This window comes from Quercus robur, chromosome 9 (genome assembly GCF_932294415.1).
Source record: "Quercus robur chromosome 9, dhQueRobu3.1, whole genome shotgun sequence".
Classification (NCBI taxonomy): Eukaryota; Viridiplantae; Streptophyta; class Magnoliopsida; order Fagales; family Fagaceae; genus Quercus; species Quercus robur.
Genome location: NC_065542.1, coordinates 18,485,002 through 18,504,901, shown reverse-complemented (window position 1 = coordinate 18,504,901; position 19,900 = coordinate 18,485,002). Strand labels below are relative to the sequence as shown.

The following is a 19,900-nucleotide window of genomic DNA, read 5'->3' as shown; positions in this document are numbered from 1 at the left end:
AATCATTAAGAATGCAATTAACTAATGAAAAAGAAAATCTATAAATTATTTTTATTAATTTTATAGAATTCATTTTCATGTGAAAATAATATTTTTTAAAGAAGAATTTTTAATAAAATTAAACAAAAGATTAAATTGAATAAATTTGAAAGTTAGAGGACTTAAGTGAACGAAGATAAAAATAAAGAATTGAAATATATTTTAGCCAAAAAAAAAAAAAAAAAAGCCGTCATTAATAAATTTTATTTTATATCATATTTATTTGCTATATTTTGCCAATAACATTCTTACATCGTTGAAGATTTTTTTTACAATCTCAACTTTTGCTGTAAGAAAAGTAGAAACTCAGAACCAACACCAACTCTCCACAGTTACAAACCAAAAACCAATCACAAGCACCCAAAAATAAACCACCATCAAAAGAAGAAAAACAAACAAACAAACATGGAAGACCCAAACAGAGCCGAAGCCGAACGCTTACTCGGAATCTCCGAGAAGCTCCTCCAAACCCGAGATCTCACCGGTTCGCGCGACTTCGCGATCTTAGCCCAAGAAACCGAGCCGCTCTTGGACGGCTCAGATCAGATCTTGGCCGTCACCGACGTCCTCTTGGCCGCCGAGAAACGCATGAACAACCACCACGACTGGTACTCGATTCTCCAGCTCGATCGCCGATCGGACGATCAGGAACTCATCAAGAAACAGTACCGCAGGCTCGCGCTGCTCCTCCACCCGGACAAGAACAAGTTCCCTCTCGCAGATCAAGCTTTCAAGCTCGTCGCCGACGCTTGGGCAGTCCTAAACGACACGGCGAAGAAAGCCCTATACGACAACGAGCTCACCCTGTTTTCGAAAGTCGATCTCACCTCGGTTTTGCAGGCGAAATTGCCGGTTCGCCGCAACATGAGGCCGAGTCCGAGTACTACTACAGGTAACAACAACAGCAATATCACTAGTAGTAGCAGTAAAAAGGATCAGAGGCACGGTAATAATAGCAGTAGTAGTAATAATAATAATAACAGTAGTGGTAATTTTCACCAGGAAGATCAACGGTTGAGGATGTCGAGTTTCTGGACCATGTGTCCGTACTGTTACAATCTGTTTGAGTATCCTAGGGTTTACGAAGGTTGTTGTTTGAGGTGTCAGAATTGTCAGAGGGCTTTTCATGCGGCGGTTATTCCGTCTTTGCCGCCGGTTGTTCCGGGCCAAGATGCTTACTATTGTTGTTGGGGTTTTTTCCCTATGGGGTTTGTGGTTGGAAATTCGGATCAGAATAATAGTAATAGTAATCATAATAATAGTAATACTAATGCAACGAAGACTCCGCCGAGTGCGGCGGCGGCGGCGGCGGCGGCGGCCCCAACTAGTGGGGCCACAACGTTCCCGAATTGGATGCCGCAGCCGCAAGAAAGCGGGAGAAATGGCAGCGCGGTGGTGGCTGCGGCGGCCGCGGGGGAGACGAGAAATGCTGTGATTGTGAATTTGAATGGGAATAATAATAATAATAATAATTTGGGGATGAGGGTGCCGAAGAAGAGAGGAAGGCCGCGGAAGTATTCGGTGCAATCTTGATGATTGGTGTTGCTGGGTGGCGATTTGGATGAAGAATGAAGATGCTCTCGGAATTGGGGAAACTTAAAGAGGTATCGTTGTTGTTGTTGTTAATGTTGTTGTTGATGTTGTAATGTACTGATTAATGTAGGTGTTGGTTGTATTGTTGTTTGTAGATTTCAGGGGTTTGATTTTATCTTCTTTTGTTAACTGACTACTGGATCATGATGAAAAATGATAGTGTAATTTTATTTCTATATATAGTATGCAGTACTGTGATTTCACTTTTCAGTAAAGTCTTTTTGGCTACTTCTATATATAGCATTTGGTAGTATGGAACTATAGCTGGTTTATTTGATGTTTGGTTGTTACTTCTTACATGTTAATCACTAATTTTATTCTGTCATTCATCCAAGTTTTATGATGCATCAATTGTTACTTGTTAATCTTGAAAACAATAAAAAAAGCTCGTGTTTGTTGAAGCAACATTTTGTTCTTAGGTCATAATTTAGGTACCATTCTTTGCCTGTTTTGCCTTAAATTCTCTAATTAAATCCAACCATGTGTGGCTTTTATTGTTTGTGTTGAATTGATCAATACAACCATATGATTGAATTTAACTTGAAGGACACCATCTAAATTTATTTTGCCTTTTTTTCTTATTTATTTTTCTTTCTGGTTTAAACAGTAAATTTCACAATTGGTAGTTGAAGTTTGTTGGAGCACCATGGATGTTTGGAAGCTGGAATTATTTATTTATTTGATTTTATAAATTGACTCTATTTTTGTTGTATTGTAACTTAATTAAAGGCCCCACAGTTAGCCAGCTAAATCAAACTAATAAATTTACCACATTGTAAAAGCATTTCCTGTGATTTGCCGACTCCGGCAATTAGAAATCCATGTCATGTTGTTGGGTCATGTGAGCTATTGTACATCATGTGGCCCTATACTTGGACAGCTTGTTTGTTTGTCCCCTGTAAAGCTTGTTTTGAGATTCTCTAATAACTATTCTAAACCTGTATGTTTCGCACATAACTAGATGGTAAGGACAGAATGATTTGTGAATGATGATAAATCAAAATGGCATTTTCTTTTGCCTTCAGCTCTTACTTCTGATTAAGTAAATAAAGATTTAGGCTAGAATTGTTTTGTACTTTGTAAGAATACTTTTCTCCATAAGCTGCCGCCTTGACCCTCTTTACATCACAGATGGCAAATCGAAAGATGGAATGAAGAAAAGTTAGTTGCTGAGAATGGTTAATAGACATCAAATTTTTTTATGTTCATCAATCATGAATACATGTAATTGACTAGCCTGCTGTGGATTCATAAGGTTTAGTTGTTGTTATTATATCAATGATGAAATGCTATATATTCTTTTCCCTGCTTGTGATGAAATGTCAATTTACAGTGATGTTGTTACTTGTTAGCATAAACAAATTCTTTACATAACGGGTAAATAGCACAATATATATGCATGTCAATCATGCGAGGTGAAAGAGGAAGTGAGACTGAGGAACACAGCTTCACTCCGTTGGTTGCTGTGCTTTGATCGGCTATGGTGGAAAAGAAATGAGCTACTCCATGCCATTAACACCCATTTTCTGGTGCTAGTTAAACAAATAGACAACAGATATAGCATCTTTAGGAAGTGGAGTGTATTGGAATCCAATCCTCCCCCAGTTGTAGAAAGTAACTTTTGACACGGCACTTAGGTACAATACATTGTAATTGGCTGTAGTTTGTAAAGACTCTACAGGTGCAATCTGCTAGGTATGGACTGGATCAAAGGTGAAAGGATCCACGCATAAGCTAAAGCAAAAACGGGATAAGATCTCATCCTATTCCTTATTATTTTTATTTTTATTTATTTTTTAGATTCTTATTTTTATTTAGATTTTATATACAATGTCACGGTAGGTGTCATTACATCCAACTAAAAATGAAAGAGAATTGAAGGATTTAATTGGAAAGATCTTTCCGGGCAAAAGCAGCCCTCCACATCCCTTATTAAAATGGTAAATGGGAATATGGGATTAGCGGTGTCAATTCGGGTTAGTGTGTCAGGTTCGTGTCGTGTCGAGGTAGGGGTATTCGACTAAATGACTCAACCCTAACCCGACCCATTTAATAATCGTGTCATGATCCTTCAACCCTAACCCGACCTGTTAATAAGGCGGGTTGACCTGACCCAACCCATTTGACACACTTAATAAACGAGTCGTGTTGGGTTGACACGAATGTAACACAACCCATTTCAACCTGCATAATATTAAATATAACATCTATCTAGAAATAATTTTTTTACATCCTAAAAAGTAATGCATACACTTCAAGTCTTCAACCCACATTCAAAATAATATAATTCAACAGAAATATAACATTCATCTAGAAATAAGTTCTTTACACTTCAATCCAAATTCAAAATAACAAAGTTTAACAAAAATAAAATAACATAGTTTAACAAAAATATAATATCCTTGAAACTCGTCAAATGCTAAGTTTCAATTTCCAATTATATTCCTTGTAAATTTTTATAATTACTCACTTTTCTTTCTAAATTTAAAATATATGTTGGATATAAAAGGTATTTGACAAATCTAAAATAAAATAAATATTTATTTTTTATACGAGTTAAACGGGTTGTGTTAAGTGGGTCATTTCGGGTTGACACAAATAAATTAGCGTGTCAAACGTGTCTATTGCGGGTTATGCGGGTTAACCCGCTTATGACACGTTTCTTATCGTGTCGCTTTCGGGTCGACCCGTTTATGACCCAAACCCATTAAGGCCCAACCCTAACCCGAAAAAACCCGTGTTGGGTTCGTGTCGTGTTCGCGGGTTGGGTCGAATATTGACACCCCTATATGGGATGCCCACGAAAATGCTCACAAAGGAAGCTTTTTGGAATGTAGCGAGTAATGTCAGGGACACATAAATGTTGTGCTATTATGTGTCCCTAGCATTACTCGCTATCGAGAAAACTCTGATTATAAGGCCTTGTTTGGTTGTAACATCACTCGTCACTCATCAATCTATAATTCATCACTTAAAAATCCCCAAAATAAACCCAACTCTGTTTGGCAACTAAACCCGATTAACTTTTCTTTTTTAAAAACACAAAAAAAAAAAACTCACCTTTTGTAGGATCCACTTATTGTCCATCTTGCAGAGGCACAGAACGGCTACCCGCGTTCCTTTTCCCTTTTTAGTTTCCATATGCCTTTTTTGCTTTTGCTTTATTTCCAACCTCTGTCTTCACCTCTCAAACCCTAAAGCCAAAAGACCACCCAAGCATCAACTCCTCCATCCTTGCCCATTTGTGTCGTCGCCATGTCACCTTACCACGGCATCATCTTCCTTTCTCATCCTTGAACCTGAGCTACTACACCTTCGTCCTCTAGTGTCGACCTTGAATCCGAACCTAGAAATAGAGAAAGAGAGTCAATCCTCTGCTTGGTCACTGTTCCTCATCCAGATTGGTGGTCGCTTGACTTGCCTAAGGAACTTCAACGACTTCCCTGAGCATTATGAGTGAACAATATATGGATTCATCCCTCGTTCTTTCTAAAATTTTAGGCAAAAATTATTTAATCTTGCTGGGTATGCCATGGGATTCCAAATCTATTTATCTCTTTCCATTTTTTAAGCTTGTGTGCCATGGGAATAGAAGATGTAAAGTTGGATGACTTTGTTGTTGGCCTGTGATGGTTACGAAGATATGTTCATTCGGTTCTTAATTTGCAACTCCTACTGTTTATTTATTTTTTCTCTTTTTATTTTAACATAATAAGACATTATTGTTTGTTAAGAGATTTGTAAGTTGTTCCTACTCTTGTGATGTTGTTATAATGTGGCTGTGATGTTAGGTTCACAAGGCCTTGTGATCTTGTGATGTTGTTGTGGATTTGGGAGAATTGAGAGGAGCTAAAAGTGATGAAGAAAGGAGACTGAGGTGGTTGGGAAAGTAGTGGCAATAGATCCGTTGGGTTCACAAAACCTGCACTAATGAGACGAAACATTGGCGATGGGACCTATATTGTTAGATAAATTACAAAATTGTCACTGATAACTCATAATCCATTACTTGGAAACACCTCCACCATGTTTCCGAATTAGCTCACTCATATCTCAAAATATTGAGATATGTTAACTGAGTTAAGTGTTTGAATAATCATCCAAACAAGCCTACTACCCGTGGGCCCCACCGATATTGGGTTATGAGTTAACAAAATTGAGATTTGTTAACTCAGTTCACCAAAATCCAAACAAGGCCTAAGTGATGGGATTTTATTATTATTATTATTATTATTATTTTTTCCGGTGGTGGGGATGAAAAGCGTATTCCTAAACAGGCCAAGACTCTCGGCTCGTAACATTGTAGCTTGGGCTGCCACTGGTTAAGCTTGAGGTATTTTTCCATCTCTTTCATCCCAAGTTGGGTTTTCAGTTGTGAGATGGGCCATGGCTCTAGTGTACGGTGTACCCAATGAAATGAACATTTTCGGTTCGGCTCGTCTCTTTCAATTATGGAGTTGTAGCAATGTCCTCTATTAATTATTATTGATAATAGACATTTTTGTCTTTTTCCTCTTAGATTTTTGTCGAATTTAACAGAAAACCCAAGTTTCTATTAGACACTTTTTTTTTTTTTTGGTTGAGTTTTTCGTTAAATTTGACTTGAATTCCAACGATGCTAATCAAAGTTTTTATTGAATAAATTGTAATTTTGAAATGTTAAAAAGGTTCATCATAGTTAATGCACACCATTGTTAAGGAGGAAAGTTAATTAATCACTAAAATATAAGAAAGAGGGTTTTATAATAAATAAATTGAAACAAAAGAAAAGAAAAAAGAGATGGGTTAGTGGTAGCAATATTTTGATAATTAATGAACTGATTTTTTTTTTTTCTTTTGTCAAGTTAACGGCTTCTCTTGAGCATTGATAAGGAAGTGTTTAATGCAACCTGATGCAGTCTTGTTACAGTTTCTTTTCTCTACTCTTATGACACAGGTGCATATATTTGCCACCATTTTTTCCTTTATCTCATAAAAATAATAACAGGATTTTATTATATTTAAGGGTTCGGGTAATGGATCCCCTAAGGTAATTTGTTAATGATAACTTTTATTATAATATAGTTGATTGGCTTTTTATAGAAAGTTGAGAAACATTTCGTTTAAAAGAATATTTATTGTTAACTTTTGATATTTTCCAATAAAGGTAGGACCAGTTTGAAGATTCCTCAACGAACGCAACACGACACTTATTAACACAACCCAATATTTAACACAACATAGACTCTAGTTAAAAATGTCCCATTTTCAATATTCTTACCATAACACGACACAACTCGTTAACACGAATAAATGGAATTTATAGGAAGTTGATCAACATTCAATTTAAAAAGATATTTGTTGTTAACTTTTGATATTCTCAATAAAGGTGAGACCAATTTGAAGATTCCTCAACTAATGCAACACGACACTTATTAACAAAACCCAATATTTAATACAACATAGACTCTAGTTAACAAATGCCTCATTTTCACCACCGCACATTCTTGGTGCGATGGTCACTCTACAAGTATAAATGCTTGTGGGGTGTGAGTGGTAAGGGTTGGGATTCAAGTCTCTATGAGGAAGTTTCATACATATATACACTTAGATTAAATTATAGTAAATTTTTAATCTTATATAAATAAATGCCCTATTTTCAATATTCTTACCTTAACACAACACAACTCGTTAACACGAATAAGGGGAATTGCCAACCTTACTTCCATTACCAAACAAAAAAGAAAAGAGAAATTAAAACTTTACTCTTTTTGCTTGCTAAAAAGCACCTTAAAATTTTACCTTTCTAAGCATTAGCATTGAAAAATGCTAATGCTATATCTAAGCCTTTTTTAGCATTTTATGGCTTAAAATGTGCTGCATCAAAGGATGCTAAACACAACTATTGTAAAAATTTTTACAATAGTGCTACAGTACAATTCTATCTTTAGAATTGTACTGTAGCACAATGGTATAAAAAATATATATATTTTAATCCCAAACGCCATTTCTCTCTCTTCAGTCTCTCTTTCTCATTTGCTCTCTCCGCTCTCTTCACGTTCTCTCTGCTCTTTCCTCTTCCAAACCCAAACATCATCAGCTCTGCTCTCTCCGCTCTCTTCAATCTCTCTGCTATTTCCTCTTTCAAACTCAAACATCATCATCTCTTTCTCATCTGCTTTGTGATGTTGGGCTGTGACCGGTGCTTAAAGGAAGTGGTGGGTTTCAAACCCAAACATTTTTTGGCTGTGACCGGTGCTTAAAGGAAGTGGTGGGTATGGCTGAGGTGAGTTGTGGGTCACGGAGATCGGAGTGGGTCATGGCGTGGGTCACGGAGATCGGAGATCGGAGTGGCTGAAGTGGGTCACGGCATGGGTCGCGGAGTCGGAGATCGGAGTGGGCTGAAGTGGGTTGTGGGTATGGCTAATTGGTCACGGCGTGGGTCGCGGAGATCGGAGATTGGAGATCGGAGTGGAGATCGGAGATTGGAGATCGGGTTCTGTTGTGATGCTGGTTTTTTTTTTTTTTTTTTTTTTTTTAATTGGGATTTTTGTTCCGGTGGTTCTGTTGTGTTTGTGTTTGTGCGTGACCGGTGATGGTTGTGTTTGTGCGTGATGGTTCTGTTGTGAATTGTGATGCTGGTTTTTTTTTTTTTTTTTTTTTTAATTGGGATTTTTGTTCCGGTGGTTCTGTTGTGTTTGTGTTTGTGCGTGACCGGTGATGGTTGTGTTTGTGCGTGATGGTTCTGTTGTGAATTGTGATGCTGGTTTTTTTTTTTTTTTTTTTTTTTTTTTTTTTTTTTTTTTTTTTTCTTCTGGCTATGACCGGTGCTTAAAGGGGTTGTGGGTGGTGGTTGGGTCCGGGGTTTGGGTCGTGTTTGGGTAGTGGTTGGGTTGTGGGTTGATCGGTGGTGGGTTGATCGGTGATGGGTCTGTGTGGTTTTGTGAGAGGAGCTGGTGCTAGAGGTTGAGGGAGGCTGAGGAAAAAAAAAAAGAAACGGTTGGAAAGCCTAGGAAAGTAGAACTGAAAAAAAAAATGGTTAAAAAGAAATAATAAAAAAAAGATTAAAGAATAATATTTTAATAAGAATAGAGTTTTAGGATGTGGGAGGTATTGTAAAATGGGATGGTATAAGTAATAAAGTGACTTTTTGAGATGGTATAATAGTATAGGATAGCATTTTTCAATGCTAGTGCTCGCAATTAAAAGGTCATCCCACTCTAGAGTTACCTTATAAACTCTCTAGCAACCAAACACATCCTTGTTAATATCCCACGTTTTTCTCAACGGCAAACTCAAAGATCATAGTGATAGTGATTTGAAGGAATATTGTCTAAATTTATTTCAACGTTTTTACCAAATGTTTGAAGAGCCATTAATTCGACACAAAAAAAAAAAAAAATAAAAAAAAAATAAAAAACTCGGCACTTCTTCTAGGATGATGAGTCATCGAGAAGTTAGGAGAAGTTAGGTTCGAGTATGCAAAAAGTAGGTTATGGGTCTTACATATTAAAGTTATGTTTGAGTTTTGCTTATTTTTGTTAAAATTTAAAATTTGTTGCTATAGTAGATAAAAGTAAAAGCTAGCTGAAATAATATAATAAGACTAATGAATAGTATCAAAAAGTATAATGAAGCTATGAATAATAGCAAAAATAAGCTAAGTAGTAAAATAAATTAGCAAAAATAAGTGATCCAAACGTAATCTAAAATGAAAAAAATGTGGCAAAGTGTTATTAATGAAAAAAAAATAGTGTGTAGATAGGTAAGTGATAAAAACTATTTACCACGTCAAAGTTTCGGCAGAAAATTTGTGTAATTTTTTGTTTTGTTTTTGTTTTTAGACCACCTATTAAAATTGCTGTGACAGTAGATTTCCTCTATTAAAATCTCAGTTTTTTTTAATCTTCCTTCAATCAACCAATTGCATATAGCCACGTCACTAAATCAGTGTGTGACACAGACAATTAAACTGGCACAGAACCCAATAAAAGCAGCTTCACTATTTCTCTTTCAATTAAGACCCAAAAATCTTTTGCACTTCGTTTTTTAGTTTAGTTCAATTTGCTTCTTGTTCGTGGCTTTCACACGTGCGGTCGGTCTGGTCTCTCTTCCTCTGTCTTCTTCATTGTTAGTCCAATTGTAAGTACCATTATCAACCAACCCTGTCCTTTCTTTTGCTTCAACTTTTGATTTTTTTTTTTCTTTTTTTTTGTCTGTAACACTTTCCCATGTGATCAAAATTCAAATTCTTTTTATGGGTCCACAGTCTGCAGTGTTTGGTTGCCCAGAAAACGTAGAAAAGACACAAGCAAAATCAAAGCTTTGAATCGTTTTTTTTTTTTTTCTCAGAACCTTACAAGTTATGGATAATTTTTTTACCTGGTAAGCTAATGGGGGTTAGCTTGGGCTTTCATTTCTTAGGAGATCGGCACTTTTTTTTGAGTATGTGGGTGCAAGCCATTTGAGTGAAACCAGAATGTCGCTTTTAAATTTTCTGGGTTGGTGTAATTTTTGAAATTTTTTTTTTTTTTGTTTTTGTTTTTAATGAACATTTTCATGTGTTATATTAGAGCAATCAGTCATTGTAGTGTAGGACACAGTTAGCGTTCTCATTGAGGCCATATTTGATTTGTGAGACTGAGTAGGGTGCTTAGAATATATGTGGCAGATCCCTATTAGTGTGTAGAGGATCCATAGCTGAGCCTAAAATTTTTTGGGGCTAAGGCTTGGTTGATGTTGTTGTATGGTGAGTAGGATGCTTGGACTATTAAAGTGAGGGATGATTTTAATAATGTAGAGAGACTTTCATTTTTGAAATTTCTTCCATGTGCTAACTATGCTGTACTACCTTATTCTTTACTCTGTTAGTCTGTTATATCATTGGTTTCCAACTCCCTCTGGAGAATGTGAATAGTTGATTCGAGGTCTTTTAAGTATGGTGCCCTAGAGTTTTGTCTAGATAAGTTTGTTCATGAAAGTGGAAAGCGCATGTATGTGACTACTTTATAACGTATGTAAAAGAGCGATGCTAGGGATGTTACATATAGCATACAAACTGACGTGTCAACTTTTAATTGTTTAAATGCAACACAAAAAGGACGGTAAAATTTTTTTTTTAGTATGTTGTTGATGTAGGCACCAATCACATTCATTGACATGTAAGTTCGTAAGTCTTTTATAGTAAAATTCATAGAAGCTTTAGCATTTTCCATATGTATAATTTAGTGAGTTATGCATCTTACTGCGTGTTAAGATGTTGTCTTATTGGATAATTGGGTCTAGTAATGGAAGGATTTCAACAAAAAATGGAAAGGCATCATAAAATTCTCTCAAGGCATTACATGGTACAACTTTGAGGATTAAATTGAAAAATGAATGTTCTGTTTCAAATTTTTAATCATGTTATTTTGTTATTGATGGCTTGAGATAATGCATGGGATCCCATCTGATGCTCTTGTTCTTGAAATTAGACAGTCTGCATTGCAAAGATAAGCCATGAAAAACAAAAATCTCACAAATGGCGAGATTGGCAAGAAAGGTGTGGAGGAGATTGCAACTAACAAAGTCACATTGGGGGATTTGATATGGGTCAAGCATGATGGTGGTTCATGGTGGCCTGCACAGGTATTTGAAATTCTATTCATTTTTCCTTCAAATGGTCTTCATCAACAATACATGTTGATATCACCAACACATATTTGATGTTTATTGGTTTATATATACAATGTTTTGGTAGATTATTGATGAGAACAGGGGGAGCATTAAACCTGGAGATAAGTCAGCTGGGAAAGTTCGTGTTAGGCTCTACGGAAGCAATGAATAGTAACCTGACCTTGCTTGACCTTTGTGCTTTTTCCATTGGTCCACGCCTTTATACACATTAACATGACTTGCATTTATCTTGCAGCTTGTACGTGGATCCTGTAAAATGTCATTCGAAGTTTGAGCTGGTAAGTGTTTAATGCTGATTAACATGATCATTACACTACCTTTTAGATAAATTGAGTTTTTTTTTTTTTTTTTTTTGCCACCATTTTAATTTTTATTCTTTACTTTGTGATTAATCAAACCGAATCATTTTAACTCTTCAGGAACTCAAACAGAATAATGGTTCTTATAGTAAAATTTTGGAGAAATCCCTAGAGAAGGTAAGCTTTTATTTTCTTTTCTTTTTCTTTTACTTTTACTTTTTTTTTTTTTTTGAGCAAGCAATGAGGAGGTTCTTAGTATGTTAAATCCGTTCCTCATCCTCTTGGGTGATGAATGATCTTATATGCTTGTAATTGATGGTTTTTTCTATTATCTTGATATGGCTATAGGATTGTTCTCACTCAAAACTCTGCTCCTCTTGGGTGATGAATGATCTTAGATGCTTGTAATTGATGGTTTTTCCTATTATTTGGATATGGCTGTAGGATCTTCCTCACTCAAAACCAAGTAGATCAAAGAGACAAGGGGCCAAATCTAAAGGTAAGCCAAATTTCTTGTGGTCACGTTTGTTGTTTCCCTCCCCACCCAGCACAATGCACAACACGCTGCATAATATGCATGAGTTGGTGACATGAATCCAATGGGCCCTGGGTTTTCTATAAAAAAAAACTTGAATAATAAATTATAATTTCTATAAAATAAACAACTACATTATTAGCTAAGAGCAAGGTCTTGACGTTTCAATGTTATAAATAGGAAGCATGAACACTTCATTTAGGGTATTGTACTTGTGTCGTATCTGTGTCGTACCGGTGTTGTACTGGCCGTTTTATGTTATAATTTTTCTGAAATTGTTCGTGTCATTGTACCCATACCCGTGTCCGTGTCTGTACTTCCTAGGTCATATGTTGAGATCCTACAGTATAATAAATAAGTACATGTGTGTGTGTATTGCTGTTTATTTCAATGTCCAATAAATATATTTGAATTAGCGGACATTTGGGTGAAGAGTCACGGACCTTAAAAAACAAATTGGTCAGACCTCCTCTTAAAAGGTGAGGAGATGCTGCCATACTGTATAATGATTACTAGCATATCAAAATTTGTAGTTTTTGGAACTTATAGCATGCCAACCGCAATACTTGTTATCTATTGCCAAAGTCATTGAGTTACTAATACCATTGAAAGAAAAAGGAAAAAGAGTAGAATGGCAGCTTTGATAGTACCAACCGCATTGAAGTTTACTGAGAGAGAGAGTCTTAAATAGGGAAGTTTATGATATACTTGTTTCTTTATGTATTTATTATTTAAATCAGAATATTCAGTTCAAGTTTTATAGCAAAAAAGAAAGAGGATTTATATATATATATATATATATGTATATATATATATATATTTTTTTTTTCTGCGTGGGGGGGTTGTCAGAGAAGATGTGAGAGGGATTTAAAAATTGTGGTGAATCTTGCAAGCAGGCTGTTGTATCTGTTTCTTCTAGAGAATTTTCTATGGAATTGAATCCCGAAATTTTTTCCATTGAAGAGGTTTTTCATTGTTTTCCACTTTTTTTTTTATACTAAATCTGTATGCTTTTTGCTAATTTCATTATTTTGCTTTTGATTTGGTTATATTTACTGTGGGTAAATAACTGTGTTCAAACTTATCTGTTTGGAATATATAGAACTTGGTCTCAAAATTCAATTAATCTGCTGCATAAGTTGTTTGGATTTAAAATAGATTCTTCAATTGTTCATAGATGACGAAGCCCCTGAGAAAGAAAGAAAACAGAAGAGACCCAAGCAAAGTAGCAAAAGTGCTGATAATGGCGGTAGCAAAAGTGCTGATAATGGCGAGACAAATAGCCCAAGCTCTGTGAGTATACCTAACATTCTTTCCCCCATTTTCAAAGAAGTTTTCTTATATTAATGTATATAAAGTTGCCGATGGGCTTCAGCTGAAACATCATCTTTCTTTGTAATAAGAGCGTTGAGGGTGAGATCGTTAATTAAGAATCACTGTGTGCATGTAAATTTCTAATTAAAGACTATTAATCTATTAGTGTTGGATCATTGCTCTCAGGACACAACTTTATTTGGAAAGTCTCCAGAGCTCAGTGCCCGAAAACTGAAAGTCATGCAAAGTCTTGGTCTGATTGCTCCTTCTGGGTCACCATTCCACAAAATGGACACACTTATCTGAGTTTGTGATAATAGTTGGTACTGATCCATTATTTTTGTGAAAATTTAGTGCTTTTATATTGTACAGCCTAAATCTCTATTTGCTTACAAGGTCATTGACACTTCAATCCTTTGCTTAATTTGCTCGGCCAATGCAAGTTTTTGATCGAAGCTTTGCTGTGGTGACAGCCATGGCAACAATCTTAAACTTAGAAGAAAAAAAAAGTTCTCTCTGGTGGTTAGCACAGAATTCTTTGATATTGAGACAAGTATTTGGTTTACCTTTTTATTTTTTTATTTTTTTTTTATAGTAGAACATTAAAAAGGGCATGTTGAATTAGTGGGTTTGGACCCATTTTCAATTTTAATTTATGAGGTTCTTGTTATACATTATTACATTTAAATCATCCATAGAGATGCTATGCCAGTATTCATTTTCATGATGGCTATGGTCAAGATCAAAACCTTCCCATGAGATTTTGTAATAGTGAGTTTCATGGTTCTTATGTTATTACATTTTTATTAGTTGAGTCAGTGCATTTTTATAAAATTGTCAAATAATTGTTACTAGCAAAATAACTTAGGTTTTGTGGTTTGGAACAAATTAGGAATTTGAAGAATCCGAATCCGTATCCAAATTCCATTTTCCATTCTTTTTTGGGTTGTGATCCAATCCAGATTAGCGTTTAGCAATCTGCCATATGTCTTAAAAGCTTTGTTGCTAAAGTAGCTGTATTCAAGTCAATTGGCACAAGTATGTTAAATTTGGTTTTCATGCTAATCACTCTTACTCTAAGTGAGTTTTACCTCTTGAAAGATCTGTTAATCATAATATTTCTTTGTTTTTCCACTCACTGGGTACCAATTCCGTTTTAGAATTAAGACTCCTCCGAACCTTAACTCAGGTGGTAAAGGGTTTTGGTGTGCCTGGCCCTAGGATAAATTTTACCTGTCAGAAGGAAAATAGAAGGTTTTTTAGACAAAAAATTACTCAGTGTTGATGCCCATTTTTGCAAATCCGTACCCAAAAGCTCATACGGAGGAAATCCCAATGAAAAGCAAGGCCTAGAGGCCCACTAAGAAGACCAAAGAGTAAGAAAGGCCCAAAGAAAGAAGTGCAAGGGAAAGTAATCTGCGGCAAAATGGCTTCGACAAATTAAGGCAAATTAGGCCTAAGACCCTTTTGATCCAAGTAACATAATTTGGTTCACAAAATGCCCAAATCTTTTTGTATAGAAGGATAAGTGTGAAAACTAATATAAAGAAACACAATGAAAATATATAAGGAATAGCAGGAAGTGTCAGCAGCAGGAATTGCATGAAAGAAAGAAAAACCAAATTAAAGGAAATGATAAACACAAGAAAGACATGAAGAAATAAGACAGAGACACACAACAAAACGAAACAAAACTAATTTGCTGTGGCAAAAATAGCATGGGAGCAAAAAATGACAAAAACAGAAGATAGTGGAACAAGTACACAAGGGCCGAAGCACCACCAACTTGTATCCAACCAATACAAAGGAGGTGGGCCCATGGTCAAGAGAATTTAGGGGGTGTGGTTTAGTGGTAGGGGGAAAAAGGGGTTTATATTTGGTTTCCAGTCGTGACTTCTTTTGGGAATGTACCCTGCTGAGATAGTATCTTATCCAAAAGAGGTAGTAGGTGACTGGGACTATATGATGCATGTCATAGAGGTAGGTAGTGAGGTAGCCCAATCCTTATTCATTTAAACATAGAGGTAGAGGTATATAACAAGAACAAACAAAAGAGAATTTTGTCATGAAATAAGTAGTGGTGTAGCAAACGTATTCTGAGCAGAGGTAGTGGTCAAACAACCAATGGGTTGGTGGACAGTCCTGAAGAAATGTCCACAACAAGCCAAAAACAGTTGGTGGAGCCCTAGAGGTAAAAAGGAAAAATCTCATTGAATCAGTTCACTATAAAAGGAAGAGGTAGCCATAGATAAAACGGAGGAAATACCTAAGGGGAGGAACCTATAGTAAGAGAGTAATAAGCACCTAAGGGAGGCACCTAGAGAGAGGGACCCAAGAAAAGGTAAGACTAAAGGGGGAATAACCCACAATAAGGAAGCAGTAAGAAACGAAGAGTAAAAAGAATGGAGAGAAAGAAATTGGTAAAAAGAAGAGAAAAAACATGACAAGAATAGGGGCATGCATCAATGGACCGTCTTTTCCCTCCCTCTTAGCAAACCCACTCTTTAAAGCCCCCCAAAAGTAGTAGTCAGTAGCTATTTAGACCTATTCTCCAAAATGCACAACTTTGATGGCAAAAGCCTATGACAAGGTTGTTTAAATTAGGATTTGGGTTTATTCTTGGTTTACTTATTCTATGGGAAGATTCAATATTTGATTTCAATTGCAAATATATTTGATTTCATTTGTTAGAACTTATATCTTCTATATTTATTCATTCTACTGTAGCATGTTTTTATCATATTTGCTGCATCAGTTGTCTTGTTGTGGTCTATTTACTTGTTGTACTAGTTATTCTGTTTTAACACATTTTTATTATATTTCTCGTGTTAGCTATTATACTAGCTAAACATTTTTTGCTGAAACTTTCTTATTTTTTTTGTTATTACGTGTTTTATTTTTTACACAAACTAATCATTATCCTACCGTAAGTATATATACATATACATTGTTTCTCATGTTCTGCAAAAATATATTTTATATATTTATATGTGAATACGTATAAGTACATATACAAATATATGTATGTATATATTTGAGAATATACTAACCCATGTAAACTAACATTTGTTTGACGGGTATTTTCTTTGGGTCTTAGATTTGTTTAGGTGCAGGAAGTAGAAAAGCATTTCTACAGTAAAAGATTTACTGCACAACAGAAGGTTTTACCACACAGTGGAAGTGCAGAAAGTTTTACTACACAGCAGAAAGCTTTACTGTGCAATAGAATGTTTTACTGCATGGCAAAAAAGTTAATCATGTGGTAGAAACTAGAGAAAAGTTCATTTTACGGCAAAAACAGAGGATAAGACCACTTTGTAGCATCTTCCCTTGGACTTTGGACTCAACGTTTACGTATAAACTGGCAGTGGTAGAATGGTACTTTGAATCCCATTCTGCGAGTGCCAGGCCCAACTTCCTTCTTATAAAAAGCCTAGACTAAGTATTGTCTAATAATATCAAGATGCGTGTTTAAGATACAAGAAACGTAAAAAGAACCCTCGACACTCAGTAAGTACATAATCTAATTAAAAATGCCAAGCCAACATGCACAACGTACTACTCAGCTTGTTTACATTGTTTTGATAGTGATTGCATCTAGATTAGAACAAATTTTCTACACTTTTTTTTTATAGAAAGTTTCAACTTATAGCGTGCGCTCATAATGATGTTCTTTATCATTAGACGTTTTTAGTAAAAGCGGAGATTGAACCACATATCTTTTAATATGCCTATTTGGTAACTTTAAGAGATAAATAAAGTTGGAATATTACGAAACAAGTTGTTTCAATAATTCTTGTGCATTGGCCATACAACTAGCCACTAAATTTGGATTCTCATTTTTTTTTCACGAGTTTTGGTTGTAAACTTGTGATTATGCTCATTGGAAAAATCTCTTTTTTTTTATAAGGAAGTAGAAGCTCTTTGATTTGTGCGTATTAGCTGCAATTTTTTACTTTGATTGGGGATGGGTTGTGTGTGAAGAAGCTTCACAAGGTCACACTTGTGTTCTAGCACAAGAGACATTAGGATTAAAGTGATGCTTGACTTTGCCAATGTGTCGTGGGGATGGATAAAAAGGAGGGCCATCACATTTCAAAAGTTAGGCTACTAACGTCCACAATGTAGAGCCAAAAGGATAGGGAGACAAAGGAGAGGGAAAAAAAATGGAATCCAGATGTTAATGTTGGCTTTAGAAGAAAAAAAAAACAAATGGAATATGGATGATGAACAAATGGAAAATGGAATCCGAGTTCACTTTTTTGATTTAAAAAAAAACATATTCCATACAATCCGGCTATGTAAGATCCGGATTCCCCACAATCATAATCTGATATTTTTCAACCTAAAAAGCTTAATATATATTGCCAAAAATCGCCTAGGTCTCTACTTTATGAGACCTGACCTGATGCTTTGGCTTGTGTCAATGTGTCATCCTTGGAATAATTCTGTTGCAATTGCATTAACAAAGTGCCAAAACTATCACAACTCTAGTACCCACATTGGGACCCCAAATAAAAATGGAGGGACTCTCTAGCTAGGATTTTAGACCAATTCAACGTCAATTTTTATGTTCACGTGGAAACTTGAGTTATTGTTTAGGTGTATCTTTACTCTTTAGGCACATCTTTCCCCACGACCACTGTAAATCATGTACCTCCTTTGCTCTTCCCCTAGCGAAACGTGGATTGAGATTGTGGTGTGAAATAATGTAGAAACCAATTTTGAAAAGTTGACATCGAATCAGACCATCTGTAAGGTTTTGATACCATTAAAGGGCCTGAAAATCCTTCTGGTAACTCCAACCTTTGTCTCTCATCTTTTTCCTCTTTGTTCTGCAATCAGCGACACAACATTTTATGACTTCTTTTTTGCTTTTTATGAAATTGTGATGAAGGATAATAGAAGTGAGGTAATGTATTGAGAAGAATGAACTCAAAAGGAATTGACAGACCAGCAAGCGGTGGAGCATGTGGTATGCAAAGCAAAAGAATCTTATTAGGGCTTGACATGTTGCTTATTCTCTGACCCGAATAGCATGAGACGCGTGGAATCTTGTGTGAATTAGCAAGGCCACCTTATAAGACTAAATACTCCTAAGAGATCGATATAAAGTAGTAGTGTGAGGATGTGAAAATGTCGCTGAAGTAACAATAATTTATCATCTAGCAAGTTGTGAAAATGTTGTGATGGATTTTTTTATTCATTGTTTGAGACTTTGAGTAAGCACCACATTTTCACTATTTTCATTTTGTTATGACTTATTAATGTGACAAGTTATCATTGATTACATAAGTCCATAACTGGTACTACTTAATTGTCTATTATATATAACTTATCCTCTCAATTATTGTGAAGGGTTTATTTATTCCTGACCTTGCTTTGAAGGCTGACATGGTAACAAAAAGTTGTGTCAATTTTTTATGCAGGTAATTGTATTAAAAAACAAACAAAAACAATAAATCTAGAGCCATTCCGGGCCCCCCCCCCCCCCCCCAAAAAAAAAAAAAAAAAACAAATGTAGAAATGTCAACCTGTAAATTGTAGACTATAAAATGGTATCAGTTGTAGGTCCAGAATTAATAACAATCTCACAATTTATTTTAAAAAATGTTGTATCTGTGTAAGTGTAACAGTGGTATTGCTTAAAAAACAGAAGGTACATCAGGACTGGAGAGGTAAGGCTTTGACTGACAAAAAGTGAGGCCATAGTACCTTACATAATTCCATTCCCTTTACTCGAAGGATAAAATGAGTAAAATACAACAGATCATGTATTCAACCTATGTTTTCACTCTCTTCCCAGTAAATCTTGATAGTAATAATATGACTGGTGAGGACTGAGGAGGTTGGTAAACTAACTGGAGATTCTTTCTGGAAAAAATTATTTTTATCAAATTATTCTCTCTCCTCAAATTCTTCAATTTTTATTGAGAATAAGACTTTTTTTTTTTTTTTTTTTTAGCTCAAGTGTATTTTCAAGACTTTCATTTAGGGACTAATCACTGTTCGCGTCAGGTAGGCCACCAAAGGATAAAACGTTGACCTAAAAAATTATTTTCAAAGTGCAGGTAGCATGTAACATATAAAAATTAAATAAATGATAAGTTGCACATCTAATTAATTAAAAAAAAAAAACTGAAAATCCAATTAGGGAGAATTATAGAAGCTAGAAAAAGTTATCAGGAAATTTTTTTTTCTCTAATTGATTATTTTATTTTTATCACCTTTTTAACTTTTTGACACCGTGAAGCTTTCTTAATTTGCTGTAATGTTTATCAATGGTTTTGTTTCAAAATAATGAAGACGGAGGGAAGTTTTAAATTGAAACAATTTCATAAGTACAGGATTTTTATTGGCAAAAGTAAAAACCCATGAACTAATTAAAACAATCATATAACTCTTCACCTTTTTCCTTGTAATTTCAAAAAACAAAAAGCTCCTCTTCAGCACGATGAGTTATTAT

The 19,900-nt window shown here is 35.3% G+C and overlaps 2 protein-coding genes across 8 annotated transcripts; both read left to right on the top strand.

Annotated features, from left to right (window-relative positions):
• Nucleotides 1-299: 299 nt before the first annotated feature.
• Nucleotides 300-3,413, top strand: LOC126698708 (chaperone protein dnaJ 49). 4 transcript variants are annotated; one of them, XM_050396100.1, is made up of 2 exons: nucleotides 300-931; nucleotides 1,042-1,847. In XM_050396100.1, exons 1-2 carry the CDS (start codon nucleotides 445-447, stop codon nucleotides 1,104-1,106), a joined length of 552 nt encoding a protein of 183 aa, XP_050252057.1. In that variant the 5' UTR covers nucleotides 300-444; the 3' UTR covers nucleotides 1,107-1,847. The 4 variants fall into 4 exon arrangements, with proteins under 4 accessions (XP_050252057.1, XP_050252056.1, XP_050252054.1 ...); XM_050396099.1 differs by adding an exon at nucleotides 2,966-3,413 and having other exon boundaries at nucleotides 301-1,643; XM_050396097.1 differs by adding an exon at nucleotides 2,764-2,936 and having other exon boundaries at nucleotides 301-1,643.
• Nucleotides 3,414-9,606: 6,193 nt separating this feature from the next.
• Nucleotides 9,607-14,182, top strand: LOC126699802 (uncharacterized). Of its 4 annotated transcripts, none has more exons than XM_050397776.1 (9): nucleotides 9,621-9,753; nucleotides 9,881-9,996; nucleotides 11,089-11,238; nucleotides 11,351-11,436; nucleotides 11,522-11,564; nucleotides 11,706-11,762; nucleotides 12,030-12,084; nucleotides 13,298-13,413; nucleotides 13,621-14,182. In XM_050397776.1, the coding sequence occupies exons 3-9, from the start codon at nucleotides 11,110-11,112 to the stop codon at nucleotides 13,738-13,740; spliced, it is 606 nt and encodes a 201-aa protein (XP_050253733.1). In that variant the 5' UTR covers nucleotides 9,621-9,753; nucleotides 9,881-9,996; nucleotides 11,089-11,109; the 3' UTR covers nucleotides 13,741-14,182. The 4 variants fall into 4 exon arrangements, with proteins under 4 accessions (XP_050253731.1, XP_050253730.1, XP_050253733.1 ...); XM_050397775.1 differs by having other exon boundaries at nucleotides 9,622-9,753; nucleotides 11,085-11,238; XM_050397774.1 differs by lacking the exon at nucleotides 9,881-9,996 and having other exon boundaries at nucleotides 9,607-9,753; nucleotides 11,085-11,238.
• The last annotated feature ends 5,718 nt before the right edge of the window (nucleotides 14,183-19,900 follow it).

Excerpts from the sequence above, each read along its gene's own strand:
- LOC126698708 (XM_050396099.1), top strand. The coding sequence starts at position 445 with ATGGAAGACCCAAACAGAGCCGAAGCCGAACGCTTACTCGGAATCTCC.
- LOC126699802 (XM_050397774.1), top strand. The coding sequence starts at position 11,110 with ATGAAAAACAAAAATCTCACAAATGGCGAGATTGGCAAGAAAGGTGTG. Across the intron at positions 11,437-11,521 it reads CTCTACGGAAGCAATGAATA|CTTGTACGTGGATCCTGTAA; the intron begins GTAACCTGACCT and ends TTTATCTTGCAG. Across the intron at positions 11,763-12,029 it reads TGGAGAAATCCCTAGAGAAG|GATCTTCCTCACTCAAAACC; the intron begins GTAAGCTTTTAT and ends ATATGGCTGTAG.